The sequence below is a fragment of the Pyxicephalus adspersus genome, chromosome 4 (assembly GCF_032062135.1).
Source record: "Pyxicephalus adspersus chromosome 4, UCB_Pads_2.0, whole genome shotgun sequence".
Taxonomy (NCBI): Eukaryota; Metazoa; Chordata; class Amphibia; order Anura; family Pyxicephalidae; genus Pyxicephalus; species Pyxicephalus adspersus.
Genome location: NC_092861.1, coordinates 5,464,219 through 5,487,621, shown reverse-complemented (window position 1 = coordinate 5,487,621; position 23,403 = coordinate 5,464,219). Strand labels below are relative to the sequence as shown.

General features: G+C 38.9%; 1 protein-coding gene and 1 non-coding gene across 2 annotated transcripts in view; both read right to left on the bottom strand.

The window, feature by feature from the left end:
* Nucleotides 1–23,403, bottom strand: part of OTOF (otoferlin) — a 169,776-nt gene that overhangs the window by 111,924 nt on the left and 34,449 nt on the right. The window contains 1 exon segment of the mRNA XM_072407262.1: nt 4,736–4,824. Within this exon segment, the coding sequence (XP_072263363.1) occupies nt 4,736–4,824 (89 nt within the window).
* LOC140330194 (U12 minor spliceosomal RNA) lies at nt 21,863–22,010 on the bottom strand. Its single transcript, XR_011920664.1, has one exon. It is a non-coding gene; the product is annotated as a U12 minor spliceosomal RNA (small nuclear RNA).

The following is a 23,403-nucleotide window of genomic DNA, read 5'->3' as shown; positions in this document are numbered from 1 at the left end:
ACTTATTTAATTGGTAGTGTAAAGTGCAACTGCTATGTGAAAAGCCCAGTAACCCATATCAGCCAATTGGATCTCACCTTTTTCCGATTTTACCTAAACGGGCAATAAACTCTGTAATAAGATTTGTTACAGAGGGGAAAGACAATGCAAAAAAATAACTTTAACTGCTTTGTTGAAATTTTTTTAATTACACTCACCTTTTTTCTTTTTTCTACCTGACTTGTGAATGACAGCAGAAGAACTTTAATTGACAAGGCTATGCCCAATTTTATTAGAGACAAAGGCTCTGATTTATTAAAGTCCTCCAAGGCTGGGGAAAATACGCTTTCATTAGTGAAGCTGGGTGATCAGGCAAACCTGAAATGGATCTGGTCCAGGAATTAAAATATTTGCTAACAAATAGCTAATGAATTTTAGGAAATCCATTCCAGGTTTGCTGGATCAGCCAGCTTCACTGGTGAAGGTATATTCTTTTTATAGCCTTAGAGAACTTTAAAAAATCAGGATCAAAGTGAACAGGTCAGGGTTTAGTACAAACCATTATTATACTGCAAATGATACAGCAGTGTAAAATTGGCCAACAGCAGGGCAATTTTTAACAGGGTTACCAGTGTATACTTGTGGGGTTGATGGAGACATACATGTGAATTTACTATGTAGGCTCCCTCCCAGTTCAAAAGCCATGTTATCCATTATGATTTTACAAAAGCTACCTGTATGGTATCATGTAATTATTTCTGGCCAGGGAATTACAAACCCACAGGATTCGCCTTGAACCCAAGGTAGCAGTGAACCGGAACCTCATCTCTAGTAAAAAGGATGGAAAAATTAGGTTCTATTTAGGCTTATGTGTGTGTGTCATATTAAATGCGATTTTATGCCCCTCTGTATTATTTTTACTTTATTTTTTGTCCCCGTTATGGATATTTTCCTAAATGCTAAAAATTCTTATTTTGTGAACTGAAAATATTCTTGGTACCCATATTTTGTTTTATTTAAGCCTCCTTCTCTTGTACTGTGTTCAAAATGGAATTGATTTGGCTGAGATCCCTCCTATGCCAGACATATATGCTGATACTGGAATATGTGAAATATATTTCTGCTCGGAGAACAAATTCCCTCATTTACCTTGGCAATGAAATAATAAGGAGCTCAATTAGGTTCTCTGCCTTATCAAATAGTATGATGCAATTGATTAATAGGGAGCACAATAGGTGTTTTTTCTTTCCTGGAATATGACATATTTTTTGATTATTTAATTTCATGTGGTCATATGGTCATATGGTATGGAACGGTCAGAAAGTAAAGGGATCAGGAGCAAAGGTAAAAGACAGGAAATTCAGAGGCCCCATTTATAAGTTTTAGGGGACCTTCCACTAAAATGTAACGTCTGCTTTTGTTTTTGGACACCCCCCCGCCTCCCCAAATCACCTGCTATATATAGGTGAAAACAATGTACCCGTAAGGAACAAAGTTCCAATTTTACTAATCTAACCTCTGCCTTTGGCCCTCATCGGTCAGAGAAAGATGGCACAACCATTCTAGAGTAAAATGTGATGAATACCAGGCAAAAACCTGAAAACCTGTTTTTGCAGTCGACTGGATTGTCTTCTAAAAAGGTCTCCTACTTTAACACACTACATGATGCCATGTTGATTGTATTAAAGCTGATATCTAGGGCATAGGCACATTCCCCTTCCACACTTTCTGCCCATTTACCCCGAAATAACCAATGAGAAAAGAAAAAAATCCACCTAAAACAGTCTAGAAAGCACATTCTTCTACCTTTTCCTGTTTACCTTCTGGTTGGGTCCTTCTTTCTGCTCTCCTATGTGAGCAAATATCAAATCCTTGTGGTAAACCCACAACTCTTCCTTGCCCCTAAAGGCCCCTGGCATAGACTTCACATAGTGACAAAGTATTGCTCAACTCAATGGTCTGATCGGAGACATGGCAACAGTTTAGGATGGCTGGTGAATTGTCATGATCAAACCTTTTCCAAAGTCCCTAGCTCTTGAAATAAGTTCTTGACCCAAAGCTATCTCCACTTGGTTTCCCAGCTTGCACACTTTACACATTTTCTGCTTATCTGTTACAGACTATTGTCTACTTTCAACCTCATTTCAACCTTGTGATTTGATACCATGGTGCAGCAAATTTTTGACTTGGCCTGACCTTGGCCTGTTCTTTTATCTTCAGTGGCACAACTCTAGGTTGACATCCTCAACCACTCTTGTCTCTCCATTGGCCCTACACTACCTATTACTTTGTTATGGATATTTGGGTTGGAGAACTAAGAAATCACCCAAGAGCTCCATCACCTCATACAATATTTTTCAATATTTCTTTTCATAATGATGGTTTACATGGGAGTAATATTTCCTATTTTGGTCCATAGCAATATCTAATGCATTCAAGAATGCTCTAGCCCACAAAACATTGCACCAAAATGACACTCCAATCACTAGTACTCTCCCAGAGTGAAGATTGGTTGAAAAGTAGCAGAGATGCCATTGGTTTCTCCCACTGTACACTGAGACTGGTTAACGATAATTGTGACTCTTCATCAGTCTTTGGCTTGGTTCCAGTTATCAACAGAGATTAGATTCTCCAGTGATTAGAAGAGCGATGAGTGACGGGAGGGAACATTACTCAGCTTAGAGGTGACACAGGCATAGGTCTTGTTCTTATCTTTATTATTTAATTATTCATTCCTGCTTTGTCTCACTCGGACCGCTATCAGATATATTTATTCCCCTGCTGAAGGCAGTTCATTATTCATTAGAAGCCTCTGTTGTAACAGTGCTTCTTTGTTGGATCAGACATCATAGTCAAAGCCTATTAATATTTGGAGCAAAAGGCAGGTGCTGTCCAAGAAATTGGTTCCCATATTATTTATTTCATTAGTATTCAACATATCTCTTTGTAATTTAAGAAAAAATATAAAAAATGTAAATTTATTTTAAATGACCCAACTGTCCCTAAAAAAATGATACGCGTACAATATTTGTGTGACAATAAGTAGATCAAAGTGTGGTCATAATTTTCGGCATGTTATATATGTAGTATGAGAATCCTGATATCCACCTCAGGTTTGGATTTAGACAAAAAAATCCACTCCTGTGCACCATTTGGTAAGATTATATAACACATAGATTTCAAAAGGTGGGTTTCAAAAAGAGTTGTGACCTAAAGACAAACTTCAGGTGCCTCAATCTGTTTACTGCAGGGAAACCCTTCTGACCCCTCAGATCCAGGGAACTCAAACCAATCCATTGGGACAGTGGGAACAATGGCTCTTACATTGGTTGTCAGTAGATATGTGATGGCGTACAGACACTTAACACAATCCTTGGTGTCATGCCATTGGCATTGGGAATACGCGGGATCCATCAAATAAGTAGACAGTAACCCACAGCTCAAGGAAAACCTAGCCACCTCTAGAAGAACCCCCGTTCAGAATAGCTAGGATATTCCTTGCACCAGCAGGAATACCGCCCACAGGTTTTTGTATTTATGACCTGTCCCACAAAATTATTTTTCTAGCCATACAGGTGCCCTGTTGCCATCAAATACTATACATGCAACATATACAATATTCTTTTTTTTTAAAACTCAGAATAATAATATTAATTAACAAAAATGTGTCCTATAGTATTAGATGTTATCAACTGCATGGTCTACAATGAGCTACTAAGTATTTTTAAGACAGAAATAGGAATTTTGGTGAAGGGTTGGGACCTCTATGAAACTTCTACTTACTTCCTAAAGAAGATAAGAAGGAAAACGGTAAAGAAGAGGAAAAGAAAGGAAATTAAGGAAGGAAGGATAAACAAAAGCAAAGCATGACATGAAGCAGAATTGGATAATAAAGGTGATGATAAGAAGAAAAGCAAAGGGAAAAAAACAAAATAAAGCGAAGGTAAATGAAAGAATGAAGATGGGAAAGGGAAGGAAGTAAATATACATTGGAGAAGTAAAGAGGAAAAAACAATGGTTAGAATGGAGAAGGAAAAGGAAAAGTAAAGGGGAAGAAATAAGTGGGAAAGAAAAGGATCAATGAAAGGAGGGATACAGTAGAAAAGAGAAGGAAGGAAGGCGGGAGAAAGGAAGAGAATGAAGCAAGGAATGTAGGGGAGAAGAAAGAAAGAAAGAAAGAAAGAAAGAAAGAAAGAAAGAAAGAAAGAAAGAAAGAAAGAAAGAAAGAAAGTTAATAGGAATTATAAGGGGAAGGGAGGAGAAAAATGGTGATAAATGGGAAGCAGAGTGGGAGAAGGAAATGAGGAAGACAGAAGGGAAGGGAGTAAAAGTGATGGAATAAGAAGAAAGAAATGAAAGTATAATGAATGGAAACAAAGTAAAGCAGAAAGTACAGGAGCAGGAAGGAAAAAAAGAAAAAAAAGAAAGAGAGAAGGAAAGGCTAAGGAAGAACATAAGAAAAACAGGAAATGAATGAAGGAGGAAGAAGCATTGCCTGCATCTTCTGCAATATTTTTAATAACTTTTTTTTTAAAGGGGCCTAGTTCTTCTTTATAGTGGATTATAGGATAACTTTACTCTGATAGATGTAAACATTCAGGACAGGACATTCATTTACTTCTAATGTTATATACATTAGGAACACGTGGCAGGTTTTTTCTCCAGCAGAGGAACAATGACATTAGTGACAATCCTTTAGGTAGGTGGCATCACCTAGGCACACACAGGCCATGGCATAAGGTCACACAATACTGACCTGTTGGTGAAGACTTTACTGTAGTTAAATACTTGTATTTCCAGCATCTCATTCCCATCTATGTTACTGGCGATCGGCCAGCGGAACGTCTGCAAGAGGAGAAGGCAGCCATCAACAAACAGAAAAAACCTGTAAATCCTCTGCTACAATACACATAGGAATTACTATCAGCTATAACACAAAATAATGCATTGCTATAAAGATGGAAGAAAGTTTCCTGCAGGGAACATCCGTATAGTCTGCATACACATGCACAGAAAATTGTTCAACTGAGCCTAAGGCATATACCAAAGACACAGGGTAATGTAACTGTGCATTCAATAATACAACATTTAATTTATTTTTTAGTAAGGCTAGTCTATCATCTGCATGGTTAATACTACTCAGACACCCATTCTACTACAAGGTGTTCAATTTATTCCTGGCTTATTTATCAGAAATTTAGCATTTGTTTAATCATCTGTCCGACCAGGACACTAAATGATGAAAAAAAAAAATCTGGGCTGCTGAATGGAGAGAATGCAGCAATGCTCTTCCACCCTCTCCTTTATATAGAACGTACAGTGCTGTTGTTAAAGAAAAGATCAATAACGATTGTTTCCAGAAAGTATGATTTAGAGTGCATACACAGCTTTAGATCAATCCTACAAAGTTGTTTCCCTCATGATTTCACCAGTTGGATTTGGAGCAACTTGAATGACCTGTGATTGAAAACTTTCTGATGGCATCATGACCTCCATGTACAAAGTCAGCTCCATAAAGACATGGCTTGACCAGTTTGGTGTGAAGGAACTTGAGTGGTCTACACAAGACCCTGACTTAAACCCTACGGAACGCCTTTAATAGCACCAATTATGGCCAGGTCTTCTCATTTAATAGCCATACATGACCTGAATGGACACACATTCCCATAGACGCACTCCCAAATCCTGTGGAAAATCATCCCAGAACAATGGAGACTGCAAAGTGGAGCCACCTCCATAAAATTGGCCAGGGTATTGGAATGGTATGCCCAACAACCTTTAGAAGTTTGATGGTCAGGCATGCACAACTTTTGACCTAAGTCTCATTACATTTATATTTAGTTGATAATATTTAAATACCATTGCAAACATTTAGGCACCTTTACATTTTCAGTAATAGAGTTCTCCATTTTAGTATTGATACACACATCACCATACTTCCCTGTTCTCAATATTTCTATCCAAGATGTAAAAACTTTGTAGCCCAGCTTGAGCCTGCCAGGCTATTTTCATCCTGGAACGTGTTGAAAGCTCAGAACCATCTTAATATTCCAAAGCTGCACTGCCACCAATTGTTCCCTGGCCGCGAAGAACGTTGCAGAAAATAATCAGCGTTGATTTGGGAACAAAGAATTTGCAGCTAATGAAGGCGAGAGAGGAATACAGACACAGTACATGAGCAAAAAACCCCAAAGGCCTTATTTCTGCTTTATCACGGCACTAAGACTACACAGGAGTGAAAAGGAGAAACAGCTTATTAGTTATGCTCTGTGCTGCCATTCCCGCCACTACTCTTAACATTTTCTTGTTTGTCATACGAGCTGCCTGTATCAGGGGCCACTGAGAAATCAATGAGAATATTGAAGACTGGAGAATGGTGCCGCTGGACATGGCTCAGAATAGAACTTACCAATCATCATAGGCATACAGTGTAGTCACATGGACAGAGAACTTCTAAACCCTAAAGAGGAGGAGTGCAATGGAAACTATGGGTCTATATGAAGTGGTGGAAATTGTAGTTACAGGAAGTAGGTGGTGAAGGCGGTTTCCACTTCTTAAGACTCCTGAACTGCATTCTTTGCTGAGGCGCTACATATAGCATCTGACCCATGGCTTCCTGTAAAGAATGAACAATTCTGTACCTTCTTCTGTAAAATTTCCAAATACCGTTTAATTTAAGAACCAGCGGTTTGGGTGGCCAAGTGGTTGGCAAGTGACCAGCTTGTCCTATGGGGCAGGAGAAGGTACACAGTTCAGCTTACAAAGTTCATCTGTTGACAAGAAACCAAGGCTTGGTACACCTAAGCAGATCCACTGCTAGTTTTGCACTCATTTCACTGATCTGATCACTATTCCAAAAGGGTGTAGCAAAATGCTTTAACCACTTAGCTTTTCTGATCTTTTGCCCCAGATAGAAAGCAATTAGAATTCTGATTGGATGCACTCATTTGTTTGTACATACGACACAAACTGCGGTGTTCTCTCCAGCCCCTTTTAGCTGAGTGGACCACCTGGCACTTTTCTGAATTCACCCGACTGTTTTTAGGTGATTACTGAAAAGTTGGGTCACAAAACAGGGTCACTGGATAGTTGGGGGCATATTACAGAGATGATTAAAAAGCAGAGACAAAGTATGGGGGGGGGGGGGGGTAGAAAGCTGTTAGAATTATTGCTGTTGCTGGATTCTGATGGCAACAACAACTGGAGAGACTAAATTTGAGATATGTTGCCCCACACTCTTTTGACCACCCACCCACAGCTTTTTCCCACCCAGTTTAAAACAGTTTGGGGGAGAACAATTAATCTGTGTAGTTTCAAATGAAATTTTACCAACACATCCAATCTATTCACAACCCAATCCAAACAATTGGTCTTTTAGGACTGGTTGGCTGCTGAATACTTTTTAGATTCCACTCAGATCAGATTGGAGATGGGACTGAAAGTGAAAATCTAGATCTAAAAAGCTATGGAAATCCTTTCTGTGTGGGTGTATTGCTACATCCAATCATGACTACTTTTTTAATTTTTAATTTTTTGACTTTCGCTTCCAATACTAGTTCTTATAGTTTATGTTCATTGTCATGATTTCTTTAAAAAATTCTCATGCTCATTGATGGTTTTAGTTCCGCTTTATCTCCCGTCTGTGCCACTTTCTTGTCTCCATCGTTCTACAATACCCATGTGATGACGTGACTTTATCTGATTACAGATCCTGTGTGCCCCATCTGTCCCCTCACATAGGAAGGACACCTGCACCCCAAGTCCCCCCGGGGCACAACAAATGGTATGTTGTTGTGCCAGCCTCCCTTTTTCATAGAAAAATGGAGAATAACTCATGGCCCTCATATCATAGCTGGATTCTATCTGTATGTAGGCACCTGTAAATGTGCTCTAGATGTTTCTTCTTTAGCCACCTCTGTGTGTTCTTTTTTTGCTGCTGGCCACCAATTTCCCACTTATAGATTTGGTTTAGATTAGGAAAATCTGATTTATTTAGTCCAACTGACAATTCCGTAACAGGTGATCTAAAATTCTACCCTCCCCCATCTATAATAAGGTCAAATGTGTTATTGTTTGTGGTTTTTTTTGTATTTTGTATTTTCTTTTCATGTGGTTAGGACTATAAAATGAATAAAATAAAATCCAAAATAAAAAAATCCCCACGTCATGTTAATATTTATACATGGACATTGAACTGATATTGACCCCAATTCAACACAGGCATATTGTGCTCTATAGCCACCGCTGCAGTTTTTTTTCTAGAAGGGGATAAGAGTAACGGGGAAATAAAATCTATGCTGCGGTTTATTTCCCATTAGCAAGCCCGCTGCCGTTTTATGTGAACTTTTGAAGTAATTCACTTACGAAGCCAAAAGGCTTCATTTCATCTTCTCGCTTGAGGCCTCCAACTGTGGCTAATGAGTTAACATCCAACACAGCTGTTGTTTGGGGGATGAATAGACTCATGTGTACATTGTGCGGCTCATAATAAGCCAACACCACGGTGTGCCAAGCTCAAATGTCGAGTGCCTTTCCAATGGGGAAAGGGGTCGGGATTGGCAGGTAGGGCCTCTCGGGAGAATTGCCAGTGCACTGGTCTATACCTAGATGGCAAAACAATGAATTATCTAGTTCCCAGATTAACCAGCATGGTTGGCAATCACTGAGGTTATGTGATCCAGTCTTCCTTTACATCAAAATATATCCAGCAATTTTTTTAAGGCAGTCTATTTATACATTTTCACCTAAGATTCATCCAGCCCAAAGCCAAAATAACAATTAGGTTCAATTAGATAATTATGACTTTACTCATGATTCATACATTGCTTTCTCATTGAATTTATTGTGAAAATGTGTAAAAGTTGGGTAAAACCATGTATATAGATCTCATTTTATTTTTGGATAGAATGGGTGCACCAAAGACACAAGGAGAACTGGAAGTTCATCTCTACAAACAATGGGGTAATACCCCCATTGGAACATTTCTAAGCTAATTACCGTGTCAGGGGTAAATTTTGGGATTTTCCACCATTGGCAATGATCTCAATGGCAAACCAGGAGGGTGAATCTCCCCAGAATGGACATGAATAATATTAAAAAGTTTGATATGGGTTTCAAAGCTCTGGGCAAATAGATAAATTACACACTTAATGGGGCTGTTAAAACAGCCAAAAAAAAAATTTACCTGTTTTTAACATTTTAATAATAAATTTGCAAAAAAATAGAAGTTATATCTATTAATATGCCAGTCTAAGTCTTTTATGCCAATTTTAGGACCCGTCGGCCTCAACAATGTCACCTGAATCTACTGAACTGATACCGAGGGTTGGAGGCTTGTAAGAGTCAAAAAGAGCCACTATTGCCAGGGATAAATTCAGACCAAATGGGATCTTATATGGGGGCAAATATTTCAGCTCCCTGCGCTTTATGGTATTCTGTCATTTGGGGTCCTGGAGAAGATTGTTTGGCCCCAAGCCAATAGCCTCCTTCTGAATTGGCTCTGGCAATCAATAACCCTTTCTTCCCCATCTGTCTGAAACCATCCAAAAACTCTTGGACTTTGCATTGCTGTATTTTGTCAATGACGGAGAATTCCCATCTGGCCCCAGACGAAGCTGGCACTGGCCCAGATATGCCCAGTTAATGCAGCAAATATTTCTGTCTCTTCATTTCCATGCTGGTAATGACAAAATAAACACAGTTTGCCTTCCCAGATCCCAGTCCTAATTAAAACAGAAGTGCGGGGGAGGGAGCTGCAATAATCTATATTCAGTACATTTTGCTACATTGTATTTATAAATCTCAATTAAAATGCATACAAGCGGAACTATGGCCAGTTTCTGATTGGTGTGCGGTCTTAGCAGCACTGTAGTGGAACAGAATCAAGACATATTGTGTTATTGGCAGTACGGTATTAGAATATAAAGGGTTCCATGTTATATTTGCCCAGGGCCCCAATTTACCTAAAACTATAAAGCTTAAAATAAAAATGTTTACACCAAAGCATTCTCAACTGTGAAGATGCTGAATAAATATTTGAATACTTTCCCTTCAATACAGTTCAGTACGATTTATATTTATTTTAGAGTAAAAACAAAAGGTCATCTTGTATAGAATAGAATATTATTAACCAGAAGATGTGTTTCCAACCAAAGATGTGTAACTGCACTATAGAGACCTTTCTCTTCTTCTTCTCTTCTCGTCTTTCTTCTTTTTTTTTCTCTTCTTACTTTCTCTCTTCATGTCTCTCCTTTTTTCCTGTCTTATCTTCTCTCTTTTCATCATACCTGTCCTTTCTCTTTCCTAATACTTCCTCTTTACTTTTTTTTGTATCCCTTCTTTACTTCTGTTCTTTGCTTCCTCCCGTTTTTCCCTTCTTCCTGCCTTTTCCTCTCTTCTTCTTCCCTCCTCTCCTCCTTCTCGCTTTCTTTCTCTTCCAAAGTTTCATTTGGATCCTTCATTCCTCTTTTCTCTTTCAGCCTTCTCTTCTCTCCTCTTTTCTTCCTGCCTTCTTTCCTTTCTTCCTTCCCTCCCTCCTTTCCTCCAAACTTTCCCTTCTATCCCTCACTTCTTTTTTTACTTTCTTCCCCTGTTCTCTATTTCATACCTTTCCTTCCCCTTTCTTTTGTCTTCCTATTTTTTCTCCTACCTTCCTTTTTTATTCTTTCTGTCTGTCCTTCTCTCCTCTTTTCTACTTTCATCCTTCCTTTCTCGTTTTCCTTGATTGCTTTTTTTCTCTTCTTCCTTCCTAACTTTCCATGCTGTCCTTCCTTTTTTTCCTTATGTCCCCTTCTCTCCTGCCTTCCCTTCTCTCCTTTCTTTATGCTTCCATTCTCTCCTCCTTTTCGCAATGTTTCCTTTCTTCTTTTCCTCTTTCCTTCCTTCCTAACTTTCCATTTGTATCCTTCTTTCTTCCCTTTCTTCTCTTCCTACTATCTCTCTTCCCTTATTGTTTTCTTCCCTTTTCTCTTGCTATCCCTTCGCTCCCTCTTTATTAACTTTTACTACTCTTCACTTTTTTCTTTCTTCCTTTCCTCTCTTCTTGCTTCCTAACTTTCTGTTCTATCCTTCTTTCTTCCCTTCTCTTCTCTTCTTACTATCTCTCCTCCTTTATTTTTTTCTTCCCATTTCTCCTGCCTTCCCTCCTGTTTTTTCTCACTTTTTCTTTTCTTTCTTTCCTCTCGCCTTCCTTCCTGACTTTCTATTCTATCCTTCTTGCTTCCCTTTACTTCTCTTCTTACTCCCTCCTTTCTATTCTCTATTTCTTCCCTTTCCTCCACTTACTTCCTTTCTTCCCTCCTTTCTCCCTTTCAGCCTTATTATCTCACTTTTTTTTGTCTTACTTCCTTACTTTGCTTCCTTTCTCTCCTCCTACCTACTTGCCCTCTCTCTCCTTCTTCCCTCCCTTCTCTTCTTCTTTCTCTCCCCTTCCTTTATTACTTGCCTTTTTTCTTCCTTCCTGTCTTCATTTCTCTCCTCCTTTCTCACTTTTCTTTCCCTTCTTTCTTTCTTTCCTGTGTGTATACAGGTATATATGTACTCGATGTTCTCCTCTCCGCTCTGCAGGTCACAGTTCTTCTCCAGAGATGAAATGTGATTAATTGGAAGATTAGCTTGTCATCTGCTTCCCCCCTCGGCCAATTGATTTATGACTTGTTTATGTAATGACTTCATTAACTTCCATCATTCTCAGTGGTAATGAGTCTTTCCTCAGTCTGATGGTTGTGTCTAAGCCATGCTAATGCTGGAATTCTGGTTATTTATTTGTTTGTTACTTTGTTTTGTTAATTTCTTTAAAGAAACTTTTTCTTTTAATATATATATGAAGCAGGCCTGTATACCTGAGTGCTGGAATGGTAGAAGCTTCTTATATTGGCACAGTAGCTGTGTTGGACTGGTGGGATGCCCGCAAAGGGGACAGGACATTTAGAAAGACCACAACAGGTATTCAAAGCTGGGATCTCAACATGGGGATAGTGAAAAACCCTCTTTGTGTGCATAACAGGTGTGCAGACGCAGTATGGGATATGGGAGCCCCTAAAATCCAACAAAAATGGTGGGAACCTTTCAAAATGGGCACAGTAGGCACAATTGGAATTATCATATTGGGCACAGCGTGTGTACAGACCTAGGAGCTCAACACAGGGATGGCAGGTGCTCCTCATAATGGGAACAGCAAGTATTCAGTCCCAGGAACTCAGGACAAGGATGGTAGGAACCCCTTATAATAAGTACAGAAGGTTTACAGTCATAAGAACTCAGAATAGGTCCAGAAATGGTAGGAGCCCTCCATAATGGGCACATAGGTTGTACACACACAGGAACACAATGTAGGTATGGTAGGAGCCCTGCATAATGATCATAGAAACTGTACAGACCTAGGAACCCAGCCAGTGATGAATGGTAACCCCTTACAATGGGCACAGCTTGTTTACAAACCCAGAAATCCATAGCGATGGTAGGAGCTCCTCAAAACCGGTACAGCAGGTGTGCAGATATTTCTCAGAAAAGATAGAAGAACCTGACTTGTTTTGAATTCCTGAGGTTCTACTAAATACTGAAATATAAGTTGATGGGTACTTTAACTCCAACAGAACGTTATGTTTTCATGTAGAAGTCTCCAGTAAAGCTGTCCATCTTCTAGTTCATGAATCATCATCTGGCTGGACAGTCCTAGAACAACTGCTTTATGTCTGTGAAGCGCCTGGGCGGTTTATTTATTGACCTGTCTCTTGTCTCAAGTTGCTATTTAAATCCCTCCTGCTTGGATAACTAGCCTGATATGAAGAAAATCAATCTAATGCAGCAGTTAATATAAACTGACATCCATCATAAAAAAATCATAGTCCCTGTGGACTCCAACTTAATGGTCCTCCTAAAGCTGAGCTTTATATACAAGTTGATTGTGTCCACCAATAAAGTAAAACCTATCCAAGACTTTACACGGTCCAGTATACTATAATGAATAATGATGACCAGATGGATGGCGTTGTCCCACAGGATTAAGAAATACACACTAGTCTGGAGGAAACATCAAGCTTACATAGTTATCAACAAAGCTTTTTATGAAGATCGCCAACCAAGCTGAATTATATTCTTACATTGTACTCTTTGGATAGGATGGTCAACTCTAAATCACTTCATGCTTGTGACCTTGTAGGGTCCATTACACCATTCATGTCCATAGCACTCCAATTGAACTGAAAGGCCTGCCCAATGCATTTCCACACTCCAATAGTGTCCAATAATGGCCTTAAAAGTTAACAAACTATGGTCTATTCATTATATTGTTGAATGCTTGCACATGTGGTTGTGATAATGTGCATTGTGTAAAGGCCAACTATTTATTTGAATTAGTAATCCAACACGCCCCCAAAAAAAGCATTTACTGTACTTCAACACACATCTGACAACCATCAGCTGAAGTGGATTGCCATTCAAACTGACCCAAAAACTCAAACCGAATGGCTTTGATGTAAACCAACCCATGTAATTGCATTTCCATGCATTTTTTTTTTTTTTATAGAATCCCGCATAACGTGATCCACTAAACAACAACCCTGTGCTAGATAAAAAAGTGCAAGTGCAAAAACACCACACAAAAAATGTGCACTGGGGTACTATTGTGATCCCTCTACAAAGAGAAAGGGCCACCCAATTTTCCCCAGACCCCCTGAAGCAAAGCTCCTGACGAGGGCTGGGTACTGAGTCCATCCAGCCAAAACTCTAATGGACCTACTAGCCCATCTGACCGAAGTCAGCCGGGGTGCTTTTCTTTATGGGACTGCATAGACAGTCCCAACAGTTACTAAGCTGGGAGCTCTCCCAAAGAGAAACTCCCAGTAAAGAAGAGTACTGGGCCGTAAAGCCAAAGTACTCCCCAAGACATCAGGGCTAGCCCATAAGGGAATAGCACTCTCCATCAAAAAAATTAGCACACAAATTCCACTCCAGTTACAGTGACAATAGAAAAATACATAAAAAATAAGTGCTCAGTGAATATCACACTGGGCAATGGTATAAAAATTGCCCATCTGCACTAGCCGCAGCTAATACAGAATGAAGTTGATGTGCTAAATGAGCATTGTGACGTGCCTGTGTACGTTAAATCAAAGTGGTGTCACCTGTAATGCCATTTGAAAGCTCTACCCCAGGGTTCTGACAACATTTCACACCTTCAGCCATGAAATTGGAAGTTTTAACACCCATGTTGACTTCCTAGCTCCAAGGATTGGATTATACCAAAAACACACCTTCAGCTATATAATTAGGGGTTTGAACAACTATGCAGACTTCCTAACAACAAGGATGTGATTATGCTAATTTAACACACTTCTGATCTTGGAAATCAATATCTGCAATGTCAGAATCCATGGATTAAGGAGTTTATGATGTGTGGATATAAATGCTGGGGAATTTCCTAAACTGGTAGAAATGAAGAAGCAGCATGGGCAGGCTGTGAAAGTCTTCAACATAAATATATCCAATTGCAATATTCTCCATGTTGTAGTTGCATCCAGTGATGACTCCATATTTACTGGGGATTTACTGGTCACCTTCATCCTGCACTATATAATTGAAAGAAAGACTTGGTGTATTTTTGCAGGGTACATACCGTGAGTTATTATTTTAAAATTACCCGGCAGTATCTTTGTAGTTTGCAGCTAATGAAGAGGAAAGTCTGGCAGAGACAATACAGGAATGAAAACCCCCAATGGCCTAATTTCTGTTTTATCGCAGATTTCAGAGCCTGTACACGGGAGAGGGAAGGAAAAACCACTCATCACTTATTCTCCGCGCTCCCACCACTGCTGCTGACATTTCCCATTCTCCTCACCGAGGGCCGCTGAGAGTTCGCTATGTAAACTGCAAAATCAATGACAGTATGGGGGATTGCTGAATGTGGCATTTTCTGATTCTTTTGATAAGCCAGCCTTGTTTTGGGAGCTTGGATGGAGAGGGATAGTTCTGATAAACAGGATCTACATGACATATGGCTCATAATGCTCAATAAATCATGTATGGCCAACAGGGGTTATTTTAGGAGAAACTTCAGTGTCTCAGCTGCTTCAGTTATATTCTTGGTTATAGAAAATCAATATAAAATCCAACAAAAAAGGTGGTAACCTCTCATAATGGGCAAAGCAGGTGTACAAATCCAGGGACTAAATATGGGCATATTGGGTACCCTAATGGCCACAGCAGGTATACAAGCTTAAAAGTCCAGTACAGTGATGGTAGGTGCCCCTCATAATGGACACATCAGGCATACAGAGTTGGGAACTCAACAAAAGAATGGAGGAAACCATTCCTAATGGACAAAACAGGTATGCAGAATTAGGAATTCAATGACCAGGAACTTGGCAAGGAGATTGTGGGAAGCCCTCATAATGGGCACAGAAGAGGGAAACAACACAGGGATGGTCAGAATTCCTCCTAATGGGCCCAGAAGTTGTACAGACCCAGCAGAGGTCTCGCCAATAGAGCCTGGAGGACAAAAGGAGCTGTCAGAGGGTTTAACGCTTCAATATCAACCAAATACTGGAATAGTATTTTTTCTTTTGTCTGGTTTTGGCTGCTCCTTCAATTTCTTTGTTAAGGTAATGAGCCCGATGTGAAAACTTCACTGAAACCTGAAAAACCAGTTTTTGGTAAACTGACCCATCAACATTATTACCATAATAATAGGTGTGGATTTCATATATTTACCTGCTGTTTCACCTGTGGATTGTAAATCTATCCAATAGTTCAAATGAAAGTTGATGTGAAATGCATATTCACCAAGGTGGAAAAATGTTATGCTTGTATTTAACCTGTTCATATACAACCACACATTTGCAACTACACCTAGAAAATGTACAGAGCTGGCACACTTCTTACGTGTTTTAAATGCCAGGTATTCTGGTTAGCACTGTAGTTCCTTCCATAGCACCTTGTGTCTTGGGTGACGTAAATGGAAGCAACCACATCAAGTTTGTGCTAAGGCTAGAACAAAATGAGATTTGTGACTGTCACAGATCCCTGCAGGACCGGGCGGTCAGTGCCCTTTTCTTTGTCTCCCACCTTGCACTCCTCTTGAGCCATCAACAGCACTGTCCAGAAATCCCTTTCACCATTTCCTTTCTAGTCTCCTTGAGAGCTGCCCCTTTAGCCCAGAGAACTAAAATATTCTGCAGATGTGCCCCCTTTATTGGTGGAAGTGTGAATACCACCTGAAATGCCTTAGCTCCAGCACTCCCTCTGGTGGTGGGGTCGGTCACCTGCTAGTCACATGGTTCCCCCTGTTACATAACTTCCCCTATAAAGGGTTCTTCCAGGCTCTGTTTTCAGGTCAAAGTTTGCATTTCCTGATCCTGACTCTTTGAAATACCAACCCCTGCTCTATCCTGACTGTACTTGATTGCTACCTGCCCTGATTTTGGCTCACATGACTTCTGCCCTTGTATTGTGCATTGGTCCTACCCCTGTGTGTAAGGGTGCTGCAATCCCTTGGCTTACTGGTGAAGTTGAAGGCTGGTGCCTTAGACTGTACCTACATCCTTGCCAAGTGGGCTGATAACATGAAGGGTCCAGCTGTGTTTACTGTAAAAGACACCCATTGGAAAGGTTAGTATGATGGGGCTTGTATTAGATTTTTTTTAAATAAATTGATTTACTTTGTAATGGAATAGTTCACTTGTTGCATAAAATGTTTTAAAATATTAGGTTGTAGACTTTGCTAACACACATAGTGTACTAGAAAATCATATTCCAATTGAGCTAAAAACACTATAAAAAGAACACTGATGTTCTTGGGTTTAAACCAATGTACCTAAATGTTTATCAGGTGATATATAATCCTTTACCGCAATGTCTCTTCCTTTAACGTCTCCAGCCAAATCAATTCTCTCCTCATTAGTTCTCAGATGTTCGAGGATGTGAACGATGAACTTACTGTTCAATGAACAATACAGCATCAGGACTGAGAGCTCAGCGGGAAGTACAATTAGATTGGAGTCTCGGGGTATGAATAATACACCTGTCATAATGCCGGGCTGTCCTCGGAGAATTATATGACTCCAAACACAGAGGAGAGCGAACACTGCTTAAAGGCAATGTATCATCTACTGAATTGTGTTTGTTTTAATCAGAAACAAGCTAGTTTAAATAATCTTATTGTTAATAAAAAAAAATTATATATAATTTATTTTTGGAATATTTTTGAATAAACAAGGGATAACAATATCTGTCTATTACATATAAAGGCTTCTTGTTTTTTAAGTGCTGCACTTTTCTGCACCTTTCCCTAATGTAAGTCTATGGGTTGGCTGATCCATGTGGAGTTCCAGTTCCAATTTTTATATCTTTACCTCTACCCCCCTGGGACATAATCCAGACGGGGGTTTTGTTAACTAGAGCCTCCTTGCCAAGACCTTGGGGGATCTCATTCCTTTTTGGCCAGCCAGCCAAGTACTAGGTTGGAAGCTCCCCCGAAGGAATCCTCCGTCCAATGGTTCTCCATTGGACGGAGGATTCCTTCGGGGGAGCTTCCAACCTAGTACTGCCCCTGAAGGCTGCCCCTGAAGGCACCAGTACCCTCTATCAAAAATGTAAATGCACATAAAAAACAAACCAGTTACATAAAACAAACAAAAAAAAGAATAAAAAAAATAAGTGCTCAGTAAAAAACTGAATTTTTTTATAAATATTTTATTATATGTTTTATATATATATATATAAATATATATATGTTACTCATCGGGGTAGTTCACTCCTAGAAATTTTTAACTTTAACCAAAATTCAGCTAATTTCTGTCTTCATGACATCAGAGTTAAGGTTCAAGGACCAGGTGAAGGGTAGGGCAAACTGGGAGATTGCCCAGAACCCTCATCATATTTGCTTGGGATCCCATTTAGTCCTGGTTTGGTGGCACATGAATTGGATATACTAGAATGATCATTGACTTTAAGCCCACCTTCCAACCTTTTTTCCTTACCTCTCTAGATAAATTCTAGGCCATTCCCAAGTGTCTTCTTCCATGTAACAAGTGGACACTTTTCTTGGAGAGTCCACAGGTGATTGCATCAGGACAAGAGGCCCTGTGGGCAAATTTGCAATACTGGACTAGTGGTCCCCCACACTCAGAATCGGTGCTGCCAAAGAACTTGCATAGGTAGATATATCTTTCTTCACAAGATAAGCAAAATTCAAAGGCAAGGTGAGTTAGAAGGGGGTTGGTGGACTTCAGCACATAGGGACTACAAAGTTTATTTGCACCACTTAATCAGTGGTCTCCCACATCCAGAAGTGGGGCTGATGTGGGACATGAATGACAAATTTTTATGAGTACATCTTCCTTCAAAAGGTGAGGAAAACTAAATTTACCATGTTGGGTGGGGGTTGATGGATTTCTGTCAAGAAACCTGGAGGGTAGAAGTATATCTTCTATATCTTCTAAAAAAACAAACATGGGATGGGTTAGAATGGGGTTGGTGGAGAATTTTTGATGATGATGCAATAAATGATCCATTGACAGATCACTGTGTCCATTAAGATAGTGAATACCATTGGAGAGCTGGGGGCCATATTTGAAAATTAAAAATTAGGCTTTGACATATCCAATATTTTAAACAGAGATATTCAGAGGATTGCTGAGTCAGAGTCTTAAACTGATACATCTTAATATTAGAAGGGTTAAGACACAATAAAAGGTAAGTAGCAGGGCAATTTCATTATAAAGAGGAAATACTCATCATTTTCTATATAACAATAGAATGCAATAGGCCAGTCTGTGGGTCTGGGTGATGCCTGTGTAATATGCGATGACAGAGAGTCCGCGTGTTCTTCTCACCATCTCTGACACCTCAGAACGTTCACACTCCAATTTTTTTGGCATCAATTTTTTTTTAACATTACGTAAGCATTCAAAAAATAGCAAGCTACTCCAGTCAGGAGTTTACTTCCGATCATTCAACGTCAAGTCAACTGACATTTTTGCATTTGAGGGAAATATAAAAAATGACAGCAAATTACAAGTAACCGGCCTTTGATTTCTGTGGTGATATTACTACTGCCATGCTGCATGGAAAACCATTAGTGGATGTTACTTGGAAGGCAATGACTGAATGCACAATTTCCATATAATGTTAGAAGAGCTTAAAAATAAACTTTTCTAAATTTTTTTTAGGTGGAAGGAGACCAGGTAAAATGTTTATCGATTCCTGAGACCTTGTAGGTAACCCCACTACTATTTCCCTGTCCCCATTTTCACCTGGCCTCTGTTGTCACCAAGACAGAAAACAAGAGAATTTTGCTTAATAAAGAGTAATGTTGGTCGAACAGCTGAGTGTTTGATTTGGCAGCTATTTGATCAAATAGCCCGATATTTTTCGAGTGATTGAAAGCCAAATTCGAACACTATTAAAGTTTATGGGGGGGGGTCGGGTTTTTTTTCTGGACTGTGTAGAACTGCAAAAGCAAACCGCTTCCCTGATTGCTTTTGCAGCCCTAGCATAACTGTAGTATGGGTTCTTGGATAGAGATTCTCTATCCAGGAACACATACGGAGCAACAGTTCCGTATCTGCAGTTAATTAAAAGCACTCGCGTGCCTTCTCCAATTAGCTGTGACCGCAAAGTTCCCATGATCACCGGGCTATACTTATCATGGAGATAGAGAAACTCCATTGAGAGTTTATCTGGAGTTCGGCTTTTTTTTTTTTTTAAAAAAACACGAATTCGCAAAGTCAAAGTCCATGTTTTTCGGGTCGGGTCTGCCCGAATTCGAACTGCCATTTTCGGGTAAGATATAGGGACAACCCAAATTCGAACACCAACACTAATAAAGAGGGCCAATTTCGCAATGGGGACCCAAATTAGAATTTTTCCACTTTTTGGAGATTTCCTTCATCTTATGCAACAGTGGGCCTTTCCTTGGATGGATTTTGCAAATGCCCTGATGTGTGAATAGTCTGGAAAGAGTAGATAGTCCTGCATTTCATACAGCCCAACATGTGATGCTAAACCTCCATGATGGACAGAACTATATTCCAATAAATGACAAGGTTGAGTAAATGGAAAGACAGGCAGGGAAAGGATTAGCTGATTCTAGATGTCCTCCAGTCAAGAAATGGATCAAAGTCTATCCGATTGGTTGGTGCAAAGCTGTAGGTCTCAGAACCTGGGGACCACCAGAACAAGTAAGAAGGAAGATCCTCTAGAACCAATAACATTCCTACAATTTTTGTAAGGCAGAAGGGTCCATGACTAGACGAGGAGGCCAGGTTGCTATTTAATGACCCCCATATTATCATGAAGGCTGACCAGAAGTTTTTGTAGACTTGAAGTTGGCCAACCTGACCCTTCTGTCAACATGACAAATACTGAATTTGTACGGTTTCATAGTAGGACCCCTTTAGGGCATGCTCAGCTGGCATTAAATATATCTCACCAATCTTGTTTTGGTTTCCACTATTAAGCTAATTAACTCCTTGTAATTCCCACTCTGAATGGAATCATGGGACAGGAGGCTTCAGTTTGAAGACCATCATGCCTTTCACCAAAACAAAAAATTTGCATATCATTTGTTGATGCAAAAGATATTGAAACCTTACATTTTAATTGATAAAATACCATAAATATAACTAAATTTTTAAGAGTTTTTTTTTCTCCTTAACCTTGGTAAAGGTGAAGCACAAGAGGTCCTGTCTAAGGTAATCCATATTTATGCCTTAAACTAATGAGTAAAGAACAAAATGAACTAGGGTGATTGCTGGCTACTATGAGGCATGGGGCTTGCCCTGAGGAGGGGCTCCTGGGTAGCAGCCTATCCCATTGGGTAGGGGTGGGGGAAACACTTTGGTTTTGCCTTTTGGCCTGAGCGGCTGTTCAGTCTTGTTAAGTGTTGCTCTCCTGGAGTGGTGAAACTTACATCCACTTTGGAGTCTGGGGTAACCCCTGGTTCCTCTCCTGTCGTTAGAATAATTTTTGAATTGGCACAGATCACCCTGTGGATGATCTGCTTTCTGTGTGGGACCTTCTGGTGTTAAGATCTGCCCTTACCTTTTATTATGTTAATAAAAGATGATTATCTTTTAGAAGCAATACCCTTGTGGGGGTTAATAGTTCATTTGACCATTTCCTGTTGTGTCCTCTAAATGCAAGACAACCAAATTGTCCTCCTACTGTCCTATTTTATGCTGTTATATCACCTCCTAATTTATGAAGTTAAAAAAACTACCTGTACCATGTGTCTTTTTTACATTTTGGCCTATTCTCCAGAATACTATTCTGCTGCTGGGACAACTTTACACTGATGTAGCAGGAAAGTAAAAAAACAGCAAATACTTTTGACATGAGGAATAAAACATTTATATTGCTTTTAAATGTTTTGTTCTGACAGAGTCATGTTTAAATTTGATTGAATAGTAAATGGATAAGTAAAGTTCAACTATTTTCCTGAAATTGATGTAAAAATCATATTTTCTCAATTGGAGAAATTATTGCAAAAATGTCCCTTTTATGAATTGTATTACTGATGTTAAAAGTTAATTAAAATCCCCTGAACATAACTTTGTAATTAAAGCTGGTTGGTGGGGTAAGGAAAGGGAAACCAATGAAAACATTGGCCAGGTGAGAATATTTAAAATGCTTGTAATTTTCCTAAAAAATAAGGTAAAATATAATTTTTAAAACACCTCATACTTTTTAACCTAATTTCATTGCCTCTAATATAGTATTATCTTTCATGGGCTGAAAATCTCCAGCCCATCCCTAGCCAATACAGTTCAAAAACAATAAAAGCAATCAGCCAATTTTGAACATGGTCAAAAAATTACAAAGCCATATAAAGAATAATTGGAAAAGCTTTCAAAAACATTCATCTATTGTTAACTTATTAAAGGTATGGGCAGATCTCTGCACCAGAAGGTCCTGCAAAGTAAGCAGATCCTCCACAGGGAGACCTGTACCCATTCAAAAATTTATCTCACAATGGGTGAGGAACCAGGCATCACCCCAGCTCGTTATTTTCCTTACTCATTAGTTTAAGGCATACACATTACTTAGCATTGATAACACCCCCTTGTGGGTCACCTTCATCAAAGTTAGGGTGAAAAAATACAACCCCAAACCAAGTTGTTTTAATTGTTGCTCATGCTTCTTTTATCTTATTTTTGTAAATAAATAATTTTTAAAAGAGATTGCATAATACATATATATATAAATATATATATATTTTTTTTTTATTTTTTTTTTCATCTGACAGAACATATGCAAATTGGTGAAATGCATGATGGTCCTCACACTAGCCCCTCCCCATCCTAGTTGATGACCTAGGCAGTCATGGTGGGAATAAGAAATCAGAAGTAGTTTAACATACAATATTAAAAAAAAGCTTAAGTTTTGTATCAATTCTTATTTAATTTTTTGTTTTGTTTTGTTTTTTAACCTTTTTTTTTACAAAAAAAATACCAATAAAAATGAGATTTATTTTCTACCACAAAACATATTTAAATGAACAAGGGGTCATGGATTCCTGGCCCCTATAGCAATTTTGTGACAGTATTATTCAGAGCCTTCATAATTATCTTGAAAAGCTTTAGATGCATTTCAAAATGCTTTTATTAACAATATTTACCTACTTTAATTTTTGGAAATTCACCAAGGATTTTTTGACTTTTTTAAAGTTGCTTTTAATTTCGGACATATATCTACAGATCACTCTTTCACTGCTCCTCTACCACCCCCCATCAAGTTTTGGTGACAATGCCATCTTCAAGAGCTTTGCAATTAAGAAATAGCTAGCACATTCACTTTTATATCCTTTTTCTGTTTAAGATCGCGCTTTTTGGGATTCAATTCCTAACATGGCTAAGGTTTTCTCAAAATTGCTCCAAAAATATGTTCATGGCAAAAGCAATTTTGTAAAAAATCTCCAGTGTTTGTTCTGTCTATTATCAGTTAAATTAAAAATATCAGCTAAATATGTTTTGGCAAGAAAAAAAGTTAGGAATGCCACATGGTTAACTTTTTCAAAAACATTTGCCTATTTATTTGATTTATTTAGGTAAAAGGTAGATCTCAGCACCCGAAAGTCATGCAAGAACTTGCAGAAACTCTACAGGAAGACTTGTACACGTTCAAAAATTCTTCTTACAATTGGTAAGGAACCAGGCATCTACTTTCTTTTTTGATTCATCAATGATCCTGTAACAAAATCTTTGGTAACAATCAAAATGTGCATATTGTCCTACTTGGAAAAGAAAGACCACTTGTCCCTGACCCTCCCACCCAGGGTTTAATCCTTCAAGTGGAAAAAATCAGTTACTTGACCCACTTAACTGAATAACTTATATATTTTTTTATTACTTGTCATAGGTACAGGCAGATCTCAGCACCAGAAGGTCCTGAAAATTAAGCAGATCTTCCACATGAAGACCTGTACCC